The sequence below is a fragment of the Zootoca vivipara genome, chromosome 6 (assembly GCF_963506605.1).
Source record: "Zootoca vivipara chromosome 6, rZooViv1.1, whole genome shotgun sequence".
Lineage (NCBI taxonomy): Eukaryota > Metazoa > Chordata > Lepidosauria > Squamata > Lacertidae > Zootoca > Zootoca vivipara.
Genome location: NC_083281.1, coordinates 56,504,909 through 56,527,698, shown reverse-complemented (window position 1 = coordinate 56,527,698; position 22,790 = coordinate 56,504,909). Strand labels below are relative to the sequence as shown.

The window sequence follows — 22,790 nt, the reverse complement described above, 5'->3', positions numbered from 1 at the left end:
TTTCCAGAGTGCTAGAAGAGAGCAAACAGTTATTGAGAGTCCAGAGCACCAAATAAACCAATTACGAAAAGAACCACCCGCTCTGGTCTTCGAGCGTTGTGATTGCATGGCACTTTATCCTTGCCCATCTGTTCAGTGCCGTCTGCATGTTGGCAAGTGGTAGTCCTATGCAGGAGGCAGTCCTGGAAGGGGCTGAAGACACTGCAGCTTGAGGAATAATGCTTAAGTGCAGCGAGAGGAGGGCAGTTGGAGACGGTTGGCTGCTTCCTTCTCACAAACTGAACTTCAACTTCTTTGGGTCTGAGTTCTCTGCACAGAGTGAGAGGATCTGTCTTTAGAGGTGGCGGGAATGTTTTCTCTGACAGCTATCCAATTCAGGCACACAGCACACTCATTACCTTCCCCCAGAGAAGGTTTGGCCTCTTCCTCCCGCCATGTCATGTCTCAGACTTTTAGTGTAAGCTTCAGCTCTTAATGTTCCACCCATGTTGGAAAGGGTGCTCTGAGGAAATCACGAGCAGCTGTGATGCCTTCACATTTTGTCCTCAAGACAGAGGTTGTTAAGGACCTGTCTGAGATGCGGGTCTGAAGGACTGCGGTTGTATTGCGTACACCGTTGGACCGGGTAGACCTGGGCTGAAATCATGCATGAAGCCCACTGGCTGACTGAGTCAAAATCTCTACGTACTTACCTCACCAGTCAGTTGTGAGCACAAAATGAGAAGATGGGGACGCAGCATATATTCAACCTTGTGTGATGGGATAGAAATGTGATACTTTTTTAAAAAGGCTTTCCTGATTTTTTACTGGTTTGCTCTGTGGGGTGGTAGGTTGGCTCTGAAGCATATTTGGCTCATTCTGCCACATGTGTAGTTGAGCACTGAGATGAGAGCATGAACTGTACCATTTCAGAGTTCAGGGAGTGGATCACATTATTTTTATGTGGAAAACATCCTCCAGGTGACCACCAACTTATGAGTCCTTTTGGACCCGGAACAGGGAGTAACGGGGCAGGCTTACGCACGCATGGGTGGCAGGAATGGAACCCCCACACAAAATGGTCGCTGCCTGTATAACAGCTTCCATCTCACCTCTCTTTGAAGGGAGGGTTTTTATTTGGGGAGTGTAATATACTCCATCTTGATTCTAAATTGGTACAGTCAGTTATACCATCTCATACTACTGCCTGTGTTGACAGGTCCAAGTTGTCTCCTGCCAAACTGTGTAAGGGAAAGGAGATATTTCTTGGGCTGGAGCTTGACATGTGCTCTTCTTGTGTTGAGACAGGCCTCAATGGTTGATTCATCCCTTTCTGTGTAAAGGAAATTCATTCATTCATTCATTCATTCATTCATTCATTCAGAATGTCTAAACTGCAGCTTCACCCAGACATGGATTCCAGAGAAATTTACAACTGCAAATATCACTACAATATTAAAAATAAACAATAAAAATCAGAGCAGTATAATAAAACAACAGAGGTTGTAACTAAAGAAGTATTCAGCCACCTAAAACCATACAGTACTGTAAAAATTTTAAAGACTGAACAGTTAATATATATATATTAATCTGCCACTGAAAAGAGTACAATGCTGGTGCTAGTCTTGGCCTCTTTAGCAGGAGATCCCAAAGCCAGAGGCTTGTGTTTAGGCCCTGACGACTCCTTGACTCTGCCTGCAAGGTGGTGGCAATCACTTGGTCAAGCAGCTAGCATCTGAAGGGCATTGAGTTCTTCTGAGATCCTTTGGGCCTAGAAGAGCTTGACAGTGTGAACTGAGAGACTGCCTGGCAAACTCTGAAGGGCAGAGCTTTCCAAACGTTTCATGTTGGTGACACTTTTTAGACACGCATCATTTCTCAACACAGTAAATCAGTTTTACTAGCAAACCAGAGGTTAAACTAACCTCTTTCCAGCCCTTGGTAGAGCGAGGGGAGCGTTCGCACAACACACCTACACACTGCATTCAACACACTAACGTGTCGTGACACACAGTTTGGAAAGGTCTGCTGTAGGGTATAAGTAGTCCCTCCCTTGTGATGTGGAGGGTGGTGCCTGCCAGGGTTGGAGGGCCACTGTGTCAAAGGCACAGATGGGAAACAGGTGGAAAACCTGAGGTCTGCTGGAATGCATCCTTGCACTCTGATGACTCTTGCTTACCTGGACGGATGATATAGAACTGTGCGTCAGTGTGTGTGGAAACTAAGCTTACTGTACAAAGGTAAAAGTTAACATTCATTGGCCCACCACTTCTGCCTCTGTCCCTGCCCACCATTGGCATGTGGTTCCTGTAAGTCTGCTTAGAAGGAAACGTAGTCCTCAGGCTGGAAAGTTTTCCCCACCCTTACCATAGATCTGCACAATGTGCCATGAGAACTGAGAGCAAAACAATGGTCACATTGCAAGGATCTGAGGAGAACTGTTCACTTTTATACCAGTCTTCATCCCCAGCACACACACTTTAGCAGTTTGCAAGAAAAGAAAAGACTGGTTTAAACAATAACAGAATTAAAACTGAATGTTAAACATGACATTGAAGGTTTTAATTCATTCTTCCTACTTTTTAAATCTCAATAAAAGCAAGAGCCAAGTGGAAAATAAACATTTCTGTTGCTCAGCCTAAAACTCATCATGGCTGTGGCCAGTTTGTCCTAAGAATCACTGGACAAGGTGGATTGGTGCCCTCATCTCAGGCCGTGATAGTTTCTTGCTCCTAGCAAGAACATTTTAATAATTCTCCCTAGAAGAAATCAAAGTCAACCAAGATTTGCATTTCTAGTAGTGGTAGTGGTAGTAGTAGTAGTAGTAGCAGCAGCAGCAATAATAGTAGCAGCAATAATTTATTTTTTACCCCGCCCATCTGGGCGGCTTCCAGCAAAAGTTTAAAAGTACATTAAAAACATCAATAATTAAAAACGTCCCTAAACAGGGCTGCCTTCAGATGTAGAGAAAAAGTCTGTAGACAACAACAGCACAACATGCTAAAAATCAGTGGATAGCTAGGGACACAACTCTGAATATCAATCCAATGGCAATCCAGTCCCCTTTTATTATATTGCAGCTCTTTTCCAAAGGAAGTAAGTGTATGTGGGTGCCTCCTACATAGAAGTACATGTGTATGTTTTTACCCTCTGATGGTGTTGTTGTTCTATGAGATCCAAGCCTGAGTTAAGATTTGAACTTCTCCAGCTCCCAAATACTCCTCAGGTTTCCCCCCTCCTGTTGGTAAATTCTTGAAAATCTGAGTTAATGGTCTTAAACCTGAGCCACTCCTACCTAAGCAAAGGACATTCCAAAGCATTCTGTTTAGTTTCATTCCAGGCACTAGAAATAGTTCCCTGAGGGTCAGGACAATGGACCATTGCCTCTTGTCCTCAACAAGCTATGAAATAGGATATTGTGGGCTCTCTGATCTTGGCAGATCTTGGTTTCTATAAATATGCCAGTCTTTCAAAATATTTAAATAAATGTGCAGGAAACAGGGCTGATTGGGGATTTCTAAAGGCTGTTGTGTACAGAAAATTGCCAGCTGGAATGTGGGGCAGTTCTGCCCTTTTTCTTTTTCTTTTTGCCTTTCAGGCTCTTTCACTAAGCCGCAAATGATTAACACATGTGAATAGGTAGGCTGGTAACATTTGTAATTGATTTACAAAGCTCCACTAAGAATCCCCAAGGTGAACAGTTGCAACAAGAGATGGGTTTCCTTTCGGAAGTGGGGAACTTTGTTTTGCCTGAGGGCCACATTCCCCCATGGGTGAACTTCTGGGGGCCACATGCTGGTGGGGAAAGTTGATGGAACAAAGGATGTGACTCTTACATTTGTACAGCAAGTTTTATTTCAGCTACAAAAAAGCCAGAGGTCTCTACATATTCAGCCCCAAACACATAAAACACATCTCCATCCAGAATCCAGGCAAGCCAGAAGTATTATCACAGTTGAAGTACACATTCCAGCCAGATAAAGCACTCGAGGCCATAGTAGGCTATGCCACTGTGGGGCTTGACAAGCCTAAGAGGCCATATTTGGCCCACAGGCCAGAGTTTCCTCACCTCTGCCTTAAAATCTTGCATGGCCCTTTTGTACAACTGTATTAGTTCTCCTGTAAACAGCAAGCGAGTGGTCGTGAAGGAAGGACACTTAGACACCCAATTCTTGAGAGACTGTTGCTTCCAACACTTGGACAATAGGGCAGCACCTCTACTCTGTGTTTGATATGGGACAATGCCTCATCTCAAAAATAAGACCTGGTCTGAAGGAGCTAGAGCAGAGGGAAGGCAGTCTTGTCTGTTTATTCCCATGGTAGATTCTTCAAGTGGGATAGCACTTGGGGCAGGGATGGGGGACCTGTGGCCCTTCACATGTTGTTGGACTCCAGCTCCCATCAACCCCAGACAACATGGTCAGTGATGATGTGAGTTGTCCAGCAACATCTGGAGGCTTGCAGGTTCTTCAGCCCTGACTTGGGGGGCAGGCCTTGGGGGTGTCACTTGACTCAGCAGTTGTTGTGAGTGAAGAAGTGTTATAGGCAAGGTCCTGCTGCTTCCAAAAACAGTGGACCTACCTCCCAGTACATCACCCTCCACTGTACTAACCTGGCGTTGCTATACTTGGTGGAAGAGCAGGAGATTGCCAGCAGCTCCAGTTTATAGGAATGTAGTGGATATCAGGCCTTAGCCATTGCCGGTCATAATAAAGTGATAACTATTTGGTACAAGGCAGATTTGTGTGTTTGATATTCTACAACATATGCCAGGTTGTGTTTTAGCAAATGGAGGTTGCGAGCCCTTTGCAAGGCAGCTGGGTTATAAGCCTCCCTTACTGGATCATAAGTTTGATCCTTCTCTTCATTTTCTGAGATGTTGTAGCTCAGCTAAGTCTATTGTTTTTGTGTATCATTGTAATTAGGGGTGTCGCTTTTTATAAACTTATGACTCAGTGGTTGTTTTGGTTACATTTTAAATGTGCTTTTCCCACCATCATTCCACCTCCTGCAGCTTTGATTCCCTCCTCCCTCTCCTCTCCCTGTACATTGCTCCCCCACTCATTGTCATTGATGCATTGCTCTTCTGTTCTCTTCACAGGGCGTCCCTCCAGGTGGAGCTCGACGATGTCACTCTCAGTGCGGCCCCAGCGGCGCAGCCTGGTGGTCAGGATCAATAGGAGCCAATCGTTCGCTGGCGTCAACTCCACTCAGGACAAATCTTTCAGGTAGGCCCAGAAAAAAGAAAGCTTCCTTGGTGGAAATGGGAGTTGGAGCATGTGGAGAACAAGGTCAATGGTGGTGTTTGATGCTTAAATGGCTAATTGCCTTCCCATCCCACCCAGGACTGAGAGCCATGCTGCTGTACATACATTTTGATTTATTGTGCATAATGTATTTTGTTTCAGCTAGTTATAGGGGAAGGGCTAGAATATGCAAAATGATCCAATCCCCTGGCAACTGGATGTCTTGCTCAGCCTCCCCCTCAAATCTCCTGAGGTACTACTACTGACCACATGTTCTTAAGCTTCATTCACATCAGGACATGAAATACGTACTTTAAAATAACAAAACTGAAATGCACACAGCTTGGTTCATAACGTAGGACATTACTTCAGCAAGAACAGTGGCTGGCTTCTTGCTTTGCAGTAGCAGGTGTATTCGCTCACTGCCTTTGCTCCAGAGATGCTTCAGGAAGCCCCCCCCCCCACCTATATAAATTGCCATAATTATTCCCTATGTTGTTTGTTTGTTTGTTTGTTTGTTTGTTTGTTTGTTTAAGACATCTACATACCACTTAATTATGTGAATTTCTAAGTGGTGTACATAAAAAAAATCCAGAGAAAATGGGACTATAAAAATTGATCATAAAACTCAACACTACCTTAAAATACCTGCTGGAACAGGAAAGTCTTAGTCATGCACTGGAGATTCAGCAAGAAGGTTGCGTGTCCAATCCCAGCTGAAAGAAAGTTTGATAGGCTGGGGCCCACTACATTGAATGCACAGCTTCTAGTAGTTATAAGCTGTGCATCTGAGCCATTTCTGATGTTGAGGCTGTGCATCCCCACACTAAGAGGGAGGCATCACCAGGCTTTTGGGAATCCCAGGCTTTTCAGAAGTATAGTTTCTTTCACCTTATAGTCAACCTATCTGCTGTCTGGGTGGTGAGTGCTTCTTAGCATGTGAAAAGGTGGCATTTTCTGAAAGCTGGGCATGGCTCTGAAATGCAGAAGGAACCTCACCAGATAGAAGATGCTCTCTCTGTAGATAGTCACCTTTCAGCCTGTTTGGTGGGATGATGAGGTGTTGATATGCTTGCCCCATTTTAAGAATGCTTGAAAACAACTTGTGTATCTAGTGAATGCACTCCTAAGACAGTTCTGTGTTTCATTACCACTGGTTTAGAGCGGGAGCAGTATCCCTTGTGAGAGGAAGGAGTAGGATGCAACAAGTCAGTCCATAATGTAGACACAGAGACCACATGTTAGAAGGCCCTTTATTTCTTCCTGTAGGAACATTTGGCAAGTGGATAATTTTTCCCTTGGCGAACCTGAATATGTGAGGCTGGATTCTTGAAGTACTGACCAAAATGAACCCAGGCTAGATGCAACAGAAGTTCCACTTGATGATGAATGCTCCTGTTTCTGCAGTAATTAAACAGAGGGAAGGCGGGCCTGCAAATAAGTGCTATCAGCCCACCATACTCAGTGCCCTTATTGCCCATGGGCAGTGCTAGAACATTTAGGTTTAGGTCAGGGTGAGGCAGAAGGCACAGGAGTGTTAAAATCTATAACATCAGATTTCTTTAATCACTTCCCCTATGTGTAGAACAATTCTGTAAATTAGTATTTCAAATCAGCAAACATTTTTGCACTGCTCAATTGCTCCAGAAATAACATTTCACGTTTTTGCTGGTGAGCTTGGAACATCTGTGAAGAAGCAATACCTGTTGGCTTAGCGACGGTTGCCATCTCAACCCAGAGACTGTTGACATTTGGAATCCTCATTTCTGTCAGTTGCTGTGTTTTGAATGCTTAAAGCTGATATCAGAATTCCAGCTGTTGGAGTCATTTTGTGTTTCTTACCCTTGAAGGGAGTGGAGTCTACAAAGTACCGTACTGTTGCTTGTGAAGGATCATGGAAAAACCTAAGCCTTTGAAAAGAAGCTACATGCTTCCTAATACTTATAGAAGTAAGGTAGCAAGTTATTTCCATGAAAAACAGAGATCTAGGTAGGAGGCTTTTTGAGAGGCTTATTGGGTTGGTTGAAAGATAATATTACTGCATGTTGTACAGTACCAGTGCCTCCCAGTTGGCTTCAGTCTCCTGCTCTGTTCATCTCCTCACCTGCTTCCAAGTCTTTCAAGAGTACCAGTCAGGGGCTGGTATAAGCCTTTAATGCCATAGGCAAAATTAGTATAAAAGCCAATGCTGGATCATAAAGCTGTTGGGCTAAGAACCAATCCTCAGCCATTCTGCTTGACTCTCTTTCACACCCCAATTCCAACTAGCCATGTTTGTCCTGTTCTGGGGTTTTGTTTTGTTTTGTTGGTCTCCTCTGAACTTCTTAATGAGTGCTGGTCTTTAGCTGCTAGCATGCTGCTGCTTATGTCCAGGTTTACTGGGCTTTTCACCCACAACTTACTGTATCTGGGATTCTTTACTATTGTCTGGTCTGTTCTAGCTTTGCATGCAGAACATTCCAGGTTCAATCCCTGCCATCCCCAGTTGGAGGGATAAAATAGCAGGTGAGCTGGAAGGCTTTTGCCTTAGACTGTGGAGAGCTGCCACAGATGACGGTTGACAGTACAGTACCAGATTAAAATAGACTTACGGTCTGACCTGCTACGTAAGCTTCCTATGTTCCTTTGCTATCAACACTTGTCCATTCTTCCTTCTTACCTCTGTCAGGAGCAAAAATGTCATGAACGTGATAAGCATGCACTTCCCTACTCATTATCTGTTACTGCAGAAGACATGCTGTCATGGTCAGCTGTCTAGGGCTTCCTAACAGCAAGGCATCTTTCCTCGTTCCACTCCTCCATTTTTTCAATTTCTCTCCCACACACATCTCCCAGCAAGATGCACAATTTCTAGACTTGGGACTATTCCTGCAGCACAAGGATGGGGAACTTGTGGCTGTCTGGTTGTTTATGGACTCCAAATCCCATCAGCCCCAGCCAGAATGGTCAGTAGTCAGGAATGATGGAAGCTGTAGTCCAGCAACATATGGGTGGCTAAGGGTTCCCTGCTCCTGTTGTGGCAATAAAAGATTGACCAGGAACTCCTAAAATAGCATGGGATATTAATCCGGCAGCAAGAATTTGGAGCCTGAATAAAACAATCTATTCTAGGGGGTGCAGGGATCAATTTAACAGCCATGCCCATTAAACTAGTCAGTTTTACTTAGAATCAAATTTAGCACATGTCTGAGAGAAAACAGGTTTTCATTTTAGCTGGAAGAGAAAAGAAGAGAGAATGAAATTCAAGAGTCAGGAGTTCCTTGTGATTCTGCAATTATACACTAGGGCAGAATGGGGAGTCTTTAGCCTGTGGGCCAAATTTGTCTTGGTGCAGGTTCCAATTTGGCATGCACTATTTCTCTTGAACCATGACCTCCTTCCCCACATCTGACAACATATGTCATGTTAGGTATGGGGCAGGTAGAATCGTGGCTGGATCAGCTGTGCAACCAACTTCCACCATGCAGGTGATCCCTGCAAAAAGAAGGCTTGAAGTTGTTGCCCATCCTAATCAGTGGTGCTTCAGAGAATTTGCAAGTCCTGTGTAGTGTTTTGAAGTCCTGATGATTGGACAGTTGGGGCACCCTGCTCACATATCAGATTTGGCCTGCTAGGATAGGGTAAATAAGGATCTGGGCCACTGGACAGATCAAGTTCCTTACCCCTATACTAGGGTACACGGAATACTTGAGTGACTCTACCAAAACAGTCTGATCTAAGTTGTGACAATACTCAGGCTTGTGCACTACACTTTGAGTAAGGAGCATCTTCCTTAGGATTGCATTTGTGAAGTGCTGGTTTACATGCTGTTTCCTGCTGCACATATACTTTAGGTTTAGAAGTGCACTTCCAAATGGCACTGTGCAGAGTTGCTGGTGCTCTGTGGTTCTCCACCCCCCCCCCTTTGTTCCTGGTAGTCCATATTACAATAGGGGATCCGGTTCATGCAGTCCGAGTGACCCACTTTCAGGGTATGAAGCGTGGGGAAATGATCTGTACTGTGGGTTGGTTTTTGAGCATTTTCTGTGCATTCAGCATTCGCTCTAAGCAGCAACAGTAGTGTGGAAAGCTTCCTGCTGAGTGCATGTATTTTTGTAATAGGTGCTCTGCACTGTGAGTCAAAGCTCTCCCCCACACATGGGTACACTCACTCCATTGTTTTAAGTGTCAGCCCGGCTCCATGACGTCATGCTTTGCTTGAGTATTTTTGTTTTTATTTTTTTTAGGAATTTCCCTGCCTTCAGCACCCCAACGGTCTCCAGGAAGTCTGGCTCCAGGGTCAGTAGGATGTTTTCAATGTCCCACAAATCCCCTCCACCCAAGGTGCCCCAGCCGGAGCGACTCGATGAAGTGTACGAAGCACTGAAGAAGGGACTGACGTGAGTGATGCTGCTCCCAGAAGTCCCACCCTCTTAACCTATGGCTTGGGGTGGAGGTGCCTGTTTCATTGAAAATTGTTTAATGCCATCTTTCTATTACATGTTGATGTTTGAGGCACCCTAGAATGAATGCTGGAATGCAAACTCACTAGCAGCACAAACCCAACAGTGGTAGATAGAACCCAGATCTCAACATAGCTGCCAAGTCTCCCATATTCCCCGGGAAAACCCCGTTTTTCCAGCCGTCTCCCACTGGCAGCCCAGATTCAAAAAAAACCCCGTAAATCCCCCGGATTCTTACCAGCCCAGGGAGGCTCCTTCTACGCACGTCTGGAGTCTCTGGACATGCACAGAAGCAATTTCTGGCACTGCAGCCATTTTGGAAATGGGCAGAGCATGCGTAGAAGCAACTTCCAGTGCTGCTCTGCCCAGTTCCAAAATGGCCGCAGCGCGACTTCCACTGCCGCGCTGCAGCCGATCCCGGATTTTTCAATCTGGGAGTTGGCACCTATGGATCTCAAGGGGGTGGAGTGCCAGCTGCCCAGGGATCATAACAAACGCTAACCATAGCCATAACTAACATGTATGCCCCAGCCTTTGCCAGCCCAGTGCCCTCCAGATGTATTGGACTACAACTCCCATCAACCCCAACCAACTTTCTCAGGCCCCTCCCACCTGTCAAGACTGGCCTGTGGAGGGTGGGATAGTTCTTTGCCCCGCCTCCCCTCTATACACTTACAGTATAATATTTCTTCCCACACAGCAATGCACTACTTTGCCTGCATATTCCCCTTTCCCACCAACTCTCCACAATGTATGCTTGAGTTGGTGAGGGTACATGCAGGCAAGTAGCACAGTATGTTTGCTTAAACCTTTAGTCTATACCAGTAGCCTTCTCAGTGAAGCTGGTGAACCGAAAGCTCTGCTGGACACAGCCAAACTGGGCACAGCCTGCTGGGAAGCTGGAAGCAAGGATAAGCATTCTGTTTGGGTCCTTGCTGCCAAGGATAACATCCTGTAGAAGTTTGAAAGAGTGGCCAGTGTGCTGTCTCCCCATATCTCTTCACTTAAAGGGGAAGAGTCCTACTGCTTCTGCTTACCCCATTTCTCCCCTAACAGTGCTTATTTGGAAGTGCATCAGCTGGAGCTGGAGAAGCTGAGCATCCAAATCCGCGAGTCCAAGAGGAATTCTCGATTGGTGAGTGGAGGGTTGGTACCAACTAAAAGCATTCCTGCCCTCAGTGTATGCATTCCATTCTCCCCAGAGTGCAGGACTGGCAATGGTAGAGAGACTGTGACAGGTCAGGGAGGGGGAGGAGCCTTCTGATACTGTTTGTTTTGGAACCTTCGCCCTTTCACTCAGCATTGGCTTCTGCCATGTTTGTAGCCTCTCAGCAGTTCTGATCCCGAGGGTGCTTCCCTAGAGCTATGGGGCAGACAATAGTTCCTGGGACACATATACATCCTTTTTGGGAACAGTTGGTGATGGCCACCAACTTGAAAATGGGGTTAGACAACTTCATCATGGAGAAGGTTATCAGTACCAACTGATCTGTGATGAATGGATTTTATCTCCCAATATGGGATGCAGTGTGCTACTGAATACAACTTTTTGGTGATCATAAGCAGGAGAAGGCTACTGCATTCATGTTCTGCTTGTGGTATTACCATAGGCATCTTGCTGGCCACTGTGGGAAACTAGATGTTGGACCAAGTAGGCTTTTGGTCTAATCCAGCAGGGCTGTGTATTCAGCAATCATTTTTTTCTGGCCTCTGCCTAACCTTCACCTTCTCCTTGTTTTCTCCTCTAGGGTTTTCTGTATGATCTTGATAAGGTAAGGCATGCTGTGAAGGAAATTGTGCTTGCCATGGATTGTGGGTTGGCGGAGGGCTTGTCAACCTGTTGAGTTCTGTATCCTTTGGATGCAAGGCATTGAAGCTTCTGGGCCTTGGGTTGCATCTCTTATCCCTGCCTTTGCTAGCACAGGAACCCAAGTTACTTGACTTCAGGGATGCTTCTCTCCTGCTGCTGCTTCTGCTGCTTTCCTTCAGATGTCACTTCCTGAATTCTTTGTTTCTCTGGCCAACTGCCTTAAGAGCCAAACTAGATGTGACGCAGCAGTTCTGCATCTCTTTTCACTGGTGATTCTCTTTAATTTAAAAGCAGCCTCAGAAGTCATAATCAAAAGCAGAAGAGGGGAAGGAAGGACTGCTTAATCCTGCATTTCTGATCTCTTCAGCAGCTTTCTCACATGCAGGGGAAGATATACTGGGGGTGGGGGAAGACCCCTCCTCTTCAGAGAGGGGGGGATTTGCGGACGGGACCTGCTCTACGCAACAGGCAGGGGGCGGGATCCGCCCCCTGCTCCACCTTTACCTGCCGCGCTCAGGGCTGGCCAATAGGGCCAGCTGAGGGGGCGGAGCTAACAGGTCTTTAAAATAGCGCGGCAGGCTCCAGATCGCCCCTCTTTGCCCCTGCACCACATCTTCGGTATTTGGCGGTAGGCATTGGAATATGGAGTTGTCTGGTGTGTTCGAGGACTGGTTGTGGCCATCATCCAACCCTCCTCATATAGGGGTATCCCCTTAAGGGATCCGGCGGTCGTGGATCCCGTCCGACGCCCTGCGGGTGGCTAGGGCCATGGCACGACCCCGGTGGCACCAGGGGGAGCTTTCAGTTGTATTTGCATCAACAGGCTCCTCCCTTGGGGTGTTAACCTGATATGACCCCCCGCCGAGCGGGGTGGAGTCACGCTTGCTAGGGAGTCCAATGCCTAAGCCAATACCTCTCACTTGCTTTAACCAATAAAGTTGTGGCCTTATTCTACCCATTAACCTTAATACCACGTGTCACTGTGTCTTTATTTCTTGCGGGGGGCGGGTCCTCGAACCGCAAGAAGCTTGGGGAGGTCCGTTTTGAGCTTTAAACAATGGCTATAGACTAGTCAAGCAGTTTCTCCGGCACCCTCCTGGCCCTTCCTTTGCTCAGACTGGCAGCCTTTGAGGTTGCTTTTTGTTTATAGTGGGGCAGAAGATAACTTCCCCACCCTGGAAAGGGGTGGAAAGTGGTTCCAAGACAGGTATTGCTACTTTCATATCAAAAGAGTAGGATCTTCAACAAAAGAGTGGATGTAAACACCCTGTCCTGCTCTTTTGCATCTGATAAACAGTTCTTGCAAGATTTTGCATTGTTTCAAAAACATGCAAAACCTGTTTGGTGAGACATGAAGTGAATAAAAGAAATACCATTAGGTAAATACCTTGCGAAACCTCTCTTGAGACAGTTGCAACTCTCTTATAAAAACTATTTGCCTATCTTCAGCCTGAGGTTAGTCTGTGGATTAGCTGTGGCAGTAACTTCTGGTTGTGGGGCCAGGAGAACATAAAGAAATTAAGGGGGCAGTTTTTTCAGCTTTAACTCAGACATGCCTTGGCTGAAGCTGCTACTTTCCAAGAAGTTTCCTTGAGGAACTGAAGGCAAAAATTAAAAAAAAAAGGATTCCTTTGCTAGAGACATAACAAAAAGGGGTAACTACTGGTAATTTATCTTTTAAATAGGTAATGAAATCTCAAAATAATAATGATAACGTCAAAATAATGAAGTTTCAAAGTTAGTTTCTAATCTCTTTTCTTCCCAGTGCTTAACATCAAGGAAACCAGTATATTTGCTAAATGTAGTGACTGGGAGGGAAACAACCATGGGGCTAGTCCTCATTACAACTTGTATGCATCCTACACTCTGCCCCAAGCAACAAAAAGCACAAGAAATGAGCTTTCTTTTGGGGGGTCAGTTTTGCCTGGTGAAAGGATGCTGCATTTGGGTAGGTAGAGGAGGGCAGATGTGTGGTTCTGAAATTTTGAGTTACAAAATTGAGAGAAGAAATGAGCACTTCCAGGCCTCCCTTTTATTTACAGTCCGCTGACCTGGACTTCTCTTTTCATGGGCATATCTGATATGATGTAGTGATGGCCTCTAATTTGATGGATTTTAAAAAAGAAAAGGAGTTGCATGTTTTCAAGATGTGCATTCTGTTAAAAGTAGGAGGGAAGAATTGAAAGTGGGAGCAAACCAACCAGCTTTTTGCTTGGCGCCTAAAAGAAAGCAACTTTGCCAGTTTCTCCTACCCCTGCCTTTCAACCCTGAATGGCTTCCTCTTGCCCATAAAAAAGCAGCCAGATGGAAGCACCCCGGCCAGTTGCCCAGTGATTAACCTGAGCTAGGCTATATCTGCCTAGCTTTAAATATTGTTCTTTTGCCAATGAAGATACATATCAGGAACATAGCTGCCAAGTTTTCCCTTTTCACGCGAGGAAGCCTATTCAGCATAAGGGAAAATCCCTTTAAAAAAGGGATAACTTGGCAGCTATGATCAGGAACTTGTTGCTCTAAAACAGACCAGCAAAGGAATCAGTTTAGCCTGTAAGCACCAATACTACTATCTATTGCAAATGGAAAGACCCCAATCCTTTCATGAGCAAGCTGGGAATGTAGAGGACTTCTGGGACCTTGCACTACTTCATCAGTCAGATTTCCAATTCCTGTCTAATGGGATTTCCTTTTATTGTCTCACAGCAAGTCAAGTCGATTGAGAGGTTTCTGCGCCGTCTGGAGTTTCACGCTAGCAAGGTACCAGCTGATTCTCAGCTCGTAAAACAAAATTTCTGCACTGAGGAAAGCTGAACTCTGTTACCTTTGAATATGATGCAGTTTTAAGTATATTTGTTTATATTTGCTCATTTTCTATAGTCTTGCCGCGAGGCAGATAGCTATGCAGGGGACTGACGTTTGACGTTCCAAGCAAAGGAGTCTGTTGTGTTCCATAGAACACTTCATGTCTGCAGTGGGGAAACTGTGGCCCTCTAGGTTTTGCTGGGTCCCAGCTCCCATCATTTCTGACCTTTACTCATGCTAGCTGGGCCTGATGGGAGTCCAGTAACAGTGGGAATGCCACAGGTTTCCCACCTTTGCTTTATGGTGGGAGCAGAGGAGGATTTAGGGAAGCGTGGCTGGTTCTGTCACACTGGGCACAGAGCCTCAGGGGCGGCTACAACTTTGATGTTGAATGGAAGACGGGAGGTGGGGGACACACCAAATTTTGGGTTTGCACAGGGCGCCACTGAAATTTGAGACCCTATTGAATGCTTCCACTGATCTGGGTTTGTGGCAACCAGACTTTCTGCCAAGCATCCCCTACAGCCCCTCATCCTGGCTCTGTGGTTTACTTCTTAACAGATAGATGAGCTTTACGAGGCCTACTGCATCCAGCGGCGGCTTCGGGATGGAGCCCACAACATGGTCAAGGCCTACACAGCCGGTTCACCTGGCAGCAAGGAGGCACGCGAGAGCTTGGCTGAAGCTAGCAAGGGCTACAAAGAGTACACAGAGGTGAGTCAAGATGGCCTGGTACTGAGGGAGGAGGAAATAAATGGAGGAATGGGGACCAGGGTTTGTGTTGGTGGCATTAATGGGCAGTTGTTTGGTTTCTCCCCCTCCAGAATATGTGTCTGTTGGAGAGTGAACTTGAGAGTCAGTTGGGAGAGTTCCACATCAAGATGAAAGGTACAGAAGGGCAAACAAAATGTCATATAGAAAGGGATGTCTGGTGGCCATTTTGTAACTTGAAAAGCAGCTTTCGGAAGGCATAACCCTGAGTGGGTGGGAGGGTTAACCCTTTTTCTTGCCAGCGGATGTTATACTCCAGATCCCATATATGAAATTCCAACTGCAAGTTTACCTCCTAAACATGTAGATAGATAGATAATTTATTACGGTCGGAGACCAGCATATAAAACACACTTGGGGGTACAATCCCAAAAGGAACACAAACATTTAAAACATTGAATAACAGTAAATTAAAAATTCATAAATGCGATAAGTGTATAGACACTAAAAACTTTGAGATAAGCTACCGCAGAGACATGACCCAGAATCACCTGAGGGACCGAGTATGGGGATTTTCTTGATGAACTAGTTTGGATCGGGGGATGGTCTGCACCTACAGAATCTGGCAACCATCCGGGTTGTCTTTTGATCTTTGCCTAACAGGAGAAGATTTTTTTTTTTGCTTTTCCGGGAGGTCGACGAGCCTCACCAGCAGGGTATCAATGGTCTTACTACGTGCCTCTTCATAAAAGGGATAAAAAAAATAAGTGCTCTGGGCTTCCTGTCTCCCCCAGTGAACAGGCACAAATTCTCTGAGCCTATGGGACTTTTTTAAAAGGATCCTTCCAGGACCAGCGAGGGCAAAGCCAAACTTCTGGCAAGAGCAAAAGCCCTTCTTGCACTTTTGGATACTAGAAAGAAGAGATGTGCTACTGGTGCGGCTATATCTCTCTCGATTTCTCAAGTTTTATAGTCAGGGCACCTTGAGCAATCCTGTTGTCTCTTGGTGTCTATGATTCTTTGTCCTAAACATGTATCTGCACCCTATCCCACACCTCTTGTAATTTATGTGGATCAGCAAAATTGTGGGGTCATGACGGAGGCATTGACATTTTTTTTCCTCTTGCAGGATTGGCTGGCTTTGCTAGGCTCTGTGCTGGAGACCAATATGAGGTTTGTGAGTTAGAGATGGGCTCAGAACATGTGGAGAGGGAGGGGCTTGGGTCCTAGAAACAAGATGAACTGGAGTTGACCGAACAGCTTGTTGGAGGGGAATCTGGTTCCCCAGCACTGATTGCATTAGCTCTTGTCCAGCTCTGTTAGGGTGCACACTTTGTTTCACGTCCATCCAGTTGATCTGAACTCTCTTATTCCTTGTGGCAGATCTTCATGAGATACGGGCGCCAGCGGTGGAAGCTGCGGGGCCGCATTGAGGCAAACAGCAAGCAAGTGTGGGACAGTGAGGAGATGATCTTCCTGCCTCTCATTACAGAGTTCCTGTCCATCAAGGTATCTGGTGCCACTCTGGGCAGCTGGCCCCTGTCACAGGAAAGACAATTCATTTCCTAGGCTTACTGGGCCTCAACTCTTCCTTCTCCTCCCAGGTAACAGAGCTGAAGAGCTTGGCCAGTCATGTGGTGGTGGGGAACGTCTCTTGTGAAACCAAGGACCTGTTTGCAGCACTGCCCCAGGTCGTGGCAGTAGATATCAATGACCTGGGCACCATCAAGCTGAGCCTGGAGGTTAATTGGAAGTGAGTTGTTGAGTTTCTCTGTTGTGGAGCTGTGTTAGAAATGCTCTTGGGTTATTGTGAGGAAGGTTGTGATCTTACAGAACCTGAAGGGAAGGGGCTTGATAAGTGCGGGAACTGGCACCATGGTACTATAGATCCTCCTTCCCCAGCTTAGTGCCCTCCAGGTGTTTTGAACTACAACTCCCATCAGCCCATGGCAAGTATAGCGTGCTGACTGGGACCAATGCGATCTGTGGTCCAAAACTTCTGGGAGGCTGCTCTGGATGGTGACTCCCCAAGAGGATTTAATAATGTGTGACCCCCCCTTTCTCTTCTTGCATCAGTGTACAGGAGGGGTGGTTCACTTTTCTCTCTGAGCCCTCTGCTTTCTTTTCACCAGCCCCTTTGACAAAGAGGACCAACCATCATCTGCTAGCACTGTGACAAAGACATCTACAGTCAACAAGAGATTTTCCACGTACAACCAGAGCCCACCTGATACACCCTCTATGCGTGAACAGGCTTTTTATGTGAGTGCAAAGGGGGGAAAAAACCAGAAGGGAATCAAACCCATACTCCTGGTCCTAGTTGGGAGAACTGTAGCTTTCCTAAGTCCCACCAAATGAGTTTGTGGCTGAGATGTGGCTAAAAATCAGCAGCCTCCTGGATCACAGCTCAAACTTTTAGCCACAATGCTATATGAGCTAGAGAGATCTTCAGAGCAAGTCCTACTTTGAACATACTGCATTAAGGCATGTGGGAGAAGTGGAGGGGTCAACACTTGTTCTCAGTCCAAGAAACCATAGTTTATCATAGTCCAGATTTTTGCATCTGAACCAGGTCTCTGACTTGAGCTGAAGAAGTTTCGGAAATTAGTACAGGAAAGGACAACATCTGGTTGATAGAGGAAATGTCAGGTTATTATTATTATTTTAAAAAATAATGCATTTATATCCTAGCATTTCCTCCAAGGAGCTCAAGGTCGTGTGCATCATTTCTCCTTCCTCATTTAATCCCCACAAGAACCCTGTGAGGCAGGTTAGGCTGAGAGGCAGTGATCTGCCCAAGGTCACCCAGTGAGCATCATGGCTGAGCGGGGATTGGAACCCAGGTCTTTCAGGTCCCAGTCTGAGACTCTAACCAGTACCCCACACTGGCAGATAGATCAGTTATGGAAACCAGAGTGGTCCTGATTGCCAGGGAGAAGCCCCAGCAGATTGTCTGTAAGGCAAGTGAGTCTCATGTTGTAATGGAGCTAAGCCCTTGGCACTGACCGTTGCCTCTTTCTCTGCTCAAGAGCCTGCCACGGGAGGCTACCCACAAGCACAGGTGGGCCTTGTTGGACATCTTCCGGGAGACTTTCCTAGAGAGGCTGCCGCGGAGCTGCTCATGCAGCGACGTCTCCTCAGTGCAGCTCGGCACAAGGGCACCTCGGGGCTGTGTAAGTGCTGGCCCTGTAGCTTAGCCTGGTCACCCGATGTAGATGTAGCTGTGCTCTGTCTCCCATGTGCTAGTCTGTGGTTCCTGTTCCAAGGCCTGAATCAGAGCTGTGAATAAGGCAAGTGGGTTCACTGCAGAATCTTGCCTGTCCCTCTGCCGCTTTCTTCCTCACACTGGTTTGCCTTCTGTAATATACCAGCCTTCTATGTGCAGCCCATATTCACCATATGGCTGCCTTCTGGTGGATTTGGTGGCTGAGGGAGAGCTGCCTCCCTGTAGGGCAGGACTTGAGGAACCTGTGACCTTCCAGATGATGATGATGAACTCCAACTCCCGCCAGCATGGCAAATGGTAAATTATGATTGGAGTTGAACATGTGGAGGACGACAGGTTTCCCCTTCCTGCTCTAGGCCTCCCAAGCTGACTTGAGTGGGTGTGGGTGGGTGGGTGGAGATGGGCTGTAGCTCAGTGGTAACTCAGATGCTTTGCCCAGAGAATGTACCAGGTTCAATTCCTTGCAGTTCCAGGTACAGCTGGGAACGTCCCTTATCCCTGGCAAGATGCTACCAGTCAGTGTAGACAATACTGAGCTAGATGGACTAGTGGTCTGACTCAGCATGAGGTGGCTTCTCATGTTCCTGTGTGTAATTTGTGGTATTTCCAAACTGGAGCAGGTATCTCAAGAAAGGAGGGAACTTAACCTTCAGGGAATTGTGCAACATTCCTTCGTCTGGGGTGCTAACTGAAGTAAACAGTGATTTCCTCCTTGTCTGCCACGAGGATTAGCAGAGAATTGGCATATAATTTGTCATGTGATTTGTGACATGTGGCTCGGTGCTGGGACCTGGCAAACAAACAAATCACTCGTGTGTCTCACCTTGGCTGCAATCCCTGCTCTTATCCATGGGTGATGGATGTATGGAGGAGTAGTGGAAGCTATGTAAAGAAGCACAAAGGGCTTTGAATAGAAAGGGTTGGGCTGGAGGGCTGGAAGCCAATATCCCTCCAAGAGATGGATATTGGGGCTGAATGGTTTCTCAGGTGCCTTGCCATCTTGTCGAGGGCACCTTGAGTTGTCACAGCGAACCAAGAACAGGACAACTAGGAATGATGGCCCTCCTGGCCAGCTCTGGATCCAACCCCATTTGCAAGAGTGGTTGATTTAACTGCCCACAAGTAGCTGGGCTGCTGCCCTGGAGTCTTGTCTCCAAGACTGTTGAGACTTGAAGCAGACTGCTTTTGTCTGGAAGAGATGAAGTATCACACATCCTGGGCAAGCTGTCTTCTCCAGTGGGGAGCCGAGCTGCAAAATGATGACCAACATTTTGTGCTTCCTGCTCCTGCCAAAGTTTCAGTCTCTCTGATATCCAGCATCTTTCCACCCAAAGGGCACAATCTCCCAAGTGTCTGTTGCTGGCCAAGTGAGGAGAGTGGGAGCTCAGCTGCAGGCTGGTATAACAATGGAGCTTATCATGGGGGTCGAGGGGCACAAATAAGGAAACTTCAGTGAGCCTGAAGAGTAAAGGAGTGGGGTGTGTGGAAGGAAGTGATGGTGTTATGCAGGAGTGTAGGCGGTGACAGATGTTTGCATGCTTGCACACATGCACTATGCTCAGTGCATCCCTCGTGTCTCATCTGTGCTGCATTGTTTCCAGAACATGTTGCGGCAGCAGGAGGAGCTTGAGAATGGGGCAGCCTGGTCCATCTCTTCAGAGTCTTCGGATGATTCCTCTAGCCCACAGCTGTCTGGAAGTGCCCGCCATACACTGCCCAGGCCTATTGTGCAACCTGCAGTACAGGCAACTCCGCCTGCCATAGAAATTGCCTTTACACAACCAGAGGACAAAGAGCCACTAGCCGTTCGCGAGGAGGTGGCTGTGGCTAACGGACACGTGCCCTATGCTCGGACTCTTAGCCAGATCAGCGAGGCTAGTGTGGACCTGCCAGTGGCAGAGGACAAGGAGTGCACTGTCCCCAGAGACTCTAGTCCCAAGGACCTGCCTCCCCTGGAAACGAACTCCTTGCCCCAAAGTGCAGGCTCAGTGCTGGACACTCAGATCATAGAGACTGGAGAACAGGAGGTTGAGCCTGATGGGGCCACTCCCACTGTAGAAGGGAGTGAGGACACAGCCTCCCAAGCCCAAGAGGTTGAACAGCCCAAGCTTTCATTGAGCCTGCCGGTCCCAAAGGAGCTTCAACCAGTGGGACTCTTGGAGCCACCAAAGCCCAAGCCTGTGGACTGTGGGCTGGAGGAGGCCATTAATTCACTGGCCTCTGCTCTAGATGACTACCGAGGCCAGTTCCCTGAGCTACAGACCTTGGAGCAGGAGCTTAAGCACCTAGAGGAGATTCTCTTGGTAAGTGAGAGGGGGTAAAGAAGACCATGGCTGGGGGAAGGACAGCATCCCTGGATCTGTGTATATTTAGAGCTGAAATAAAATGTTTTAACCAAACTTTGCTGAATTCTGGAACTTGTGTGAATTGTGCAAACAAACCTCACTTTGTGCATATTTGCTTGTTGTTGTTTGCATAATTTGTGCCAACCATAGGGAAGAACAAAATAATAATTTGTTGGACCCCTGAAGTCTTGCTCCCTGACCACTGTAAATCCTTTCTAGTGTTCTCACCCTGTCTGGTGAAGTTACTGCTGCAGATGCTTGCACACAAGTTTTGTGACATTTTGGTTGTTCTGATAAAAGCTATTGCCCGAATATTGCTTTTGACATTTTTCTTATGCTTTTATACTTATGAGATTAGAAGATGTCCCATTCAGGTCTCTCCACCCCCTCCCTACAACTTTCCCCTTAGAAATTGTTCAGAGTTTCTCACTCCTCGAAGCTACAGCGGCTGCAACCACAGAAGCACAGGTGATCAGGACTTGATCTCATGGCCCAGAGTGATTTGCTGGCAGACATAGGAAACAGCTGCCAGATTGGACAAAGTGATACTTGTTTTCTTTCCCCTCATCCCACAGCAAAAGCAGGGTGTGTGCCTGAGCCGGGCCTCCAGCACCAGCCTGACAGTAGAGCATGCTCTGGAGAGTTTCAGCTTCCTCAATGCTTCTGATACCGAAGATTCAGATGATGACGGGTGAGTGAGGATTGGACAGGTTACTCGGGAACTCTGGGTAGGCTGCCAAAAGTGGGCATAAGCGGAACCCCAGCATGTTGGGATTCCAATCTGTATGAGAAATGGGGACAAAGTAATATTAAATTTTATAGCGAAAAGTGATTTGAGGCTTCCAATGCAAAGGGGCAAAATTAGAAAACTCCTCATTCCAAAATGATGAGGTGCTAACTGAAGAAGGCGTGGCCTTCCAGTTCCTGCTGGACTACGGCTGCCATCATCCCAGACCTTTGGCTGTGCTGGCCAAAGCAGTTTGGAAACTGGAATTCAAGTACCTCTGGAGGGCCACAGGCTTCCCATTCCTGAACAACAGGAGCCTATCAAGCTTTAACATTATTGGCTAACATGTGTCTGCCATGGAGCTTCCTCACACTACCGAGGTTACACAATTTTGTCCCAGGGGACAATTTTGTCCCTGGAAGAGCAGCTGTCTTACAGGAACAAGGAATTCTGGGGAGGTCACCTTCTTTCTCTGTTGCAGCAAAAACAACAAATATACTAAGGCACCTTAAAATACTAACAGGTTTTTATTATGGCACTAAAGTACACAAAGTGTTTCTCCCACAGCACCCCTTTGTTGAAACCATCTTTGATGAGATGACGAACTGCAAATTCTGGCTATCAAATAACACCCTTACCCTTTAATCAGGTTGGCCAGCTTCTGTATTCTCAAAGGGCCCTATCTTCTCCAGTTGTGGCCTAAAAGTATATTTTCTCACACTCTCCAAATCCAGCATGGGCGGTCAAGTCCTCTGGTAGCACCGGTGACCCTTAACATGCTAAAAGCTTCATAGGAGGATTGGAAGGTGCCTCACACAAAGTCAGACCCTTGTTCCAACTTGCTTTGTATTGTCTTCGCTGATTGGCAGCACTTCTTCAGGAACCTCCTGCATTCAAGTGCATCACAACTGAACTGCAGGCTTTTCCTTCATAATGAACAAACGTTTGTATTCAGGCATAACCAGGAGCATTGTACAGAAAATCCATTGTGGATGTAGAATGGAAATATATTCAGCTTTTTCAAACCTATTCTTTTTTTTTATTTGTATGAATATTACTACTACTTTTTTAAAAAAACCACCTTGATTAAAGGTGGGCCAGATAACACTGATTCATTGGTCTGCCAGTTGGGAAGGCTCAGCTTAAGTTAGGATGAAACAGCTTACGGCTGTTGACTCTCCTCCAGTTTATTTGTGTATCCTCTCCCTGTACCAGAACTTGAAGGGAGCCCAGAGGTCTTTTATCTCAGGATAGCTGGTTTTTATAAACAGGCCCACAGTTCAGGGATAGTTTGGATTCTTAGTGGCTCCCTTGTCTGGCTGGGGCTCTGTGTTGGCTCCAGGCTAATGTCTCTGCTTGGCACGCTAAGAGACCCAGATGGACTTTTCCCACAGTGCCGATGCAGCTGCCGGAAATGAGCCTGGCCTGACTGACAGGTGAATTCCAGCAGGCCGTGCTGCAACAGTGCCACTCAGCGGCCAGCCCTGGATATTGCCAGCAGGAAT

The 22,790-nt window shown here is 46.7% G+C and overlaps 1 protein-coding gene across 9 annotated transcripts in view; it reads left to right on the top strand.

Annotated features, from left to right (window-relative positions):
- Window positions 1-22,790, top strand: part of RIPOR1 (RHO family interacting cell polarization regulator 1) — a 102,884-nt gene that overhangs the window by 68,142 nt on the left and 11,952 nt on the right. For all 9 annotated transcript variants that reach the window (XM_035119712.2, XM_035119713.2, XM_035119710.2 and 6 more), the window contains 13 exons: window positions 5,081-5,207; window positions 9,452-9,604; window positions 10,724-10,802; window positions 11,416-11,439; window positions 14,178-14,231; window positions 14,838-14,990; window positions 15,101-15,164; window positions 16,117-16,160; window positions 16,371-16,496; window positions 16,592-16,740; window positions 17,120-17,249; window positions 19,815-20,516; window positions 21,134-21,249. In XM_035119712.2, coding sequence (XP_034975603.2) covers window positions 5,107-5,207; window positions 9,452-9,604; window positions 10,724-10,802; window positions 11,416-11,439; window positions 14,178-14,231; window positions 14,838-14,990; window positions 15,101-15,164; window positions 16,117-16,160; window positions 16,371-16,496; window positions 16,592-16,740; window positions 17,120-17,249; window positions 19,815-20,516; window positions 21,134-21,249 — 1,895 coding nt within the window. In that variant the 5' untranslated portion in view covers window positions 5,081-5,106. The remainder of the gene's footprint in view (window positions 1-5,080; window positions 5,208-9,451; window positions 9,605-10,723; window positions 10,803-11,415; window positions 11,440-14,177; window positions 14,232-14,837; window positions 14,991-15,100; window positions 15,165-16,116; window positions 16,161-16,370; window positions 16,497-16,591; window positions 16,741-17,119; window positions 17,250-19,814; window positions 20,517-21,133; window positions 21,250-22,790) is intronic.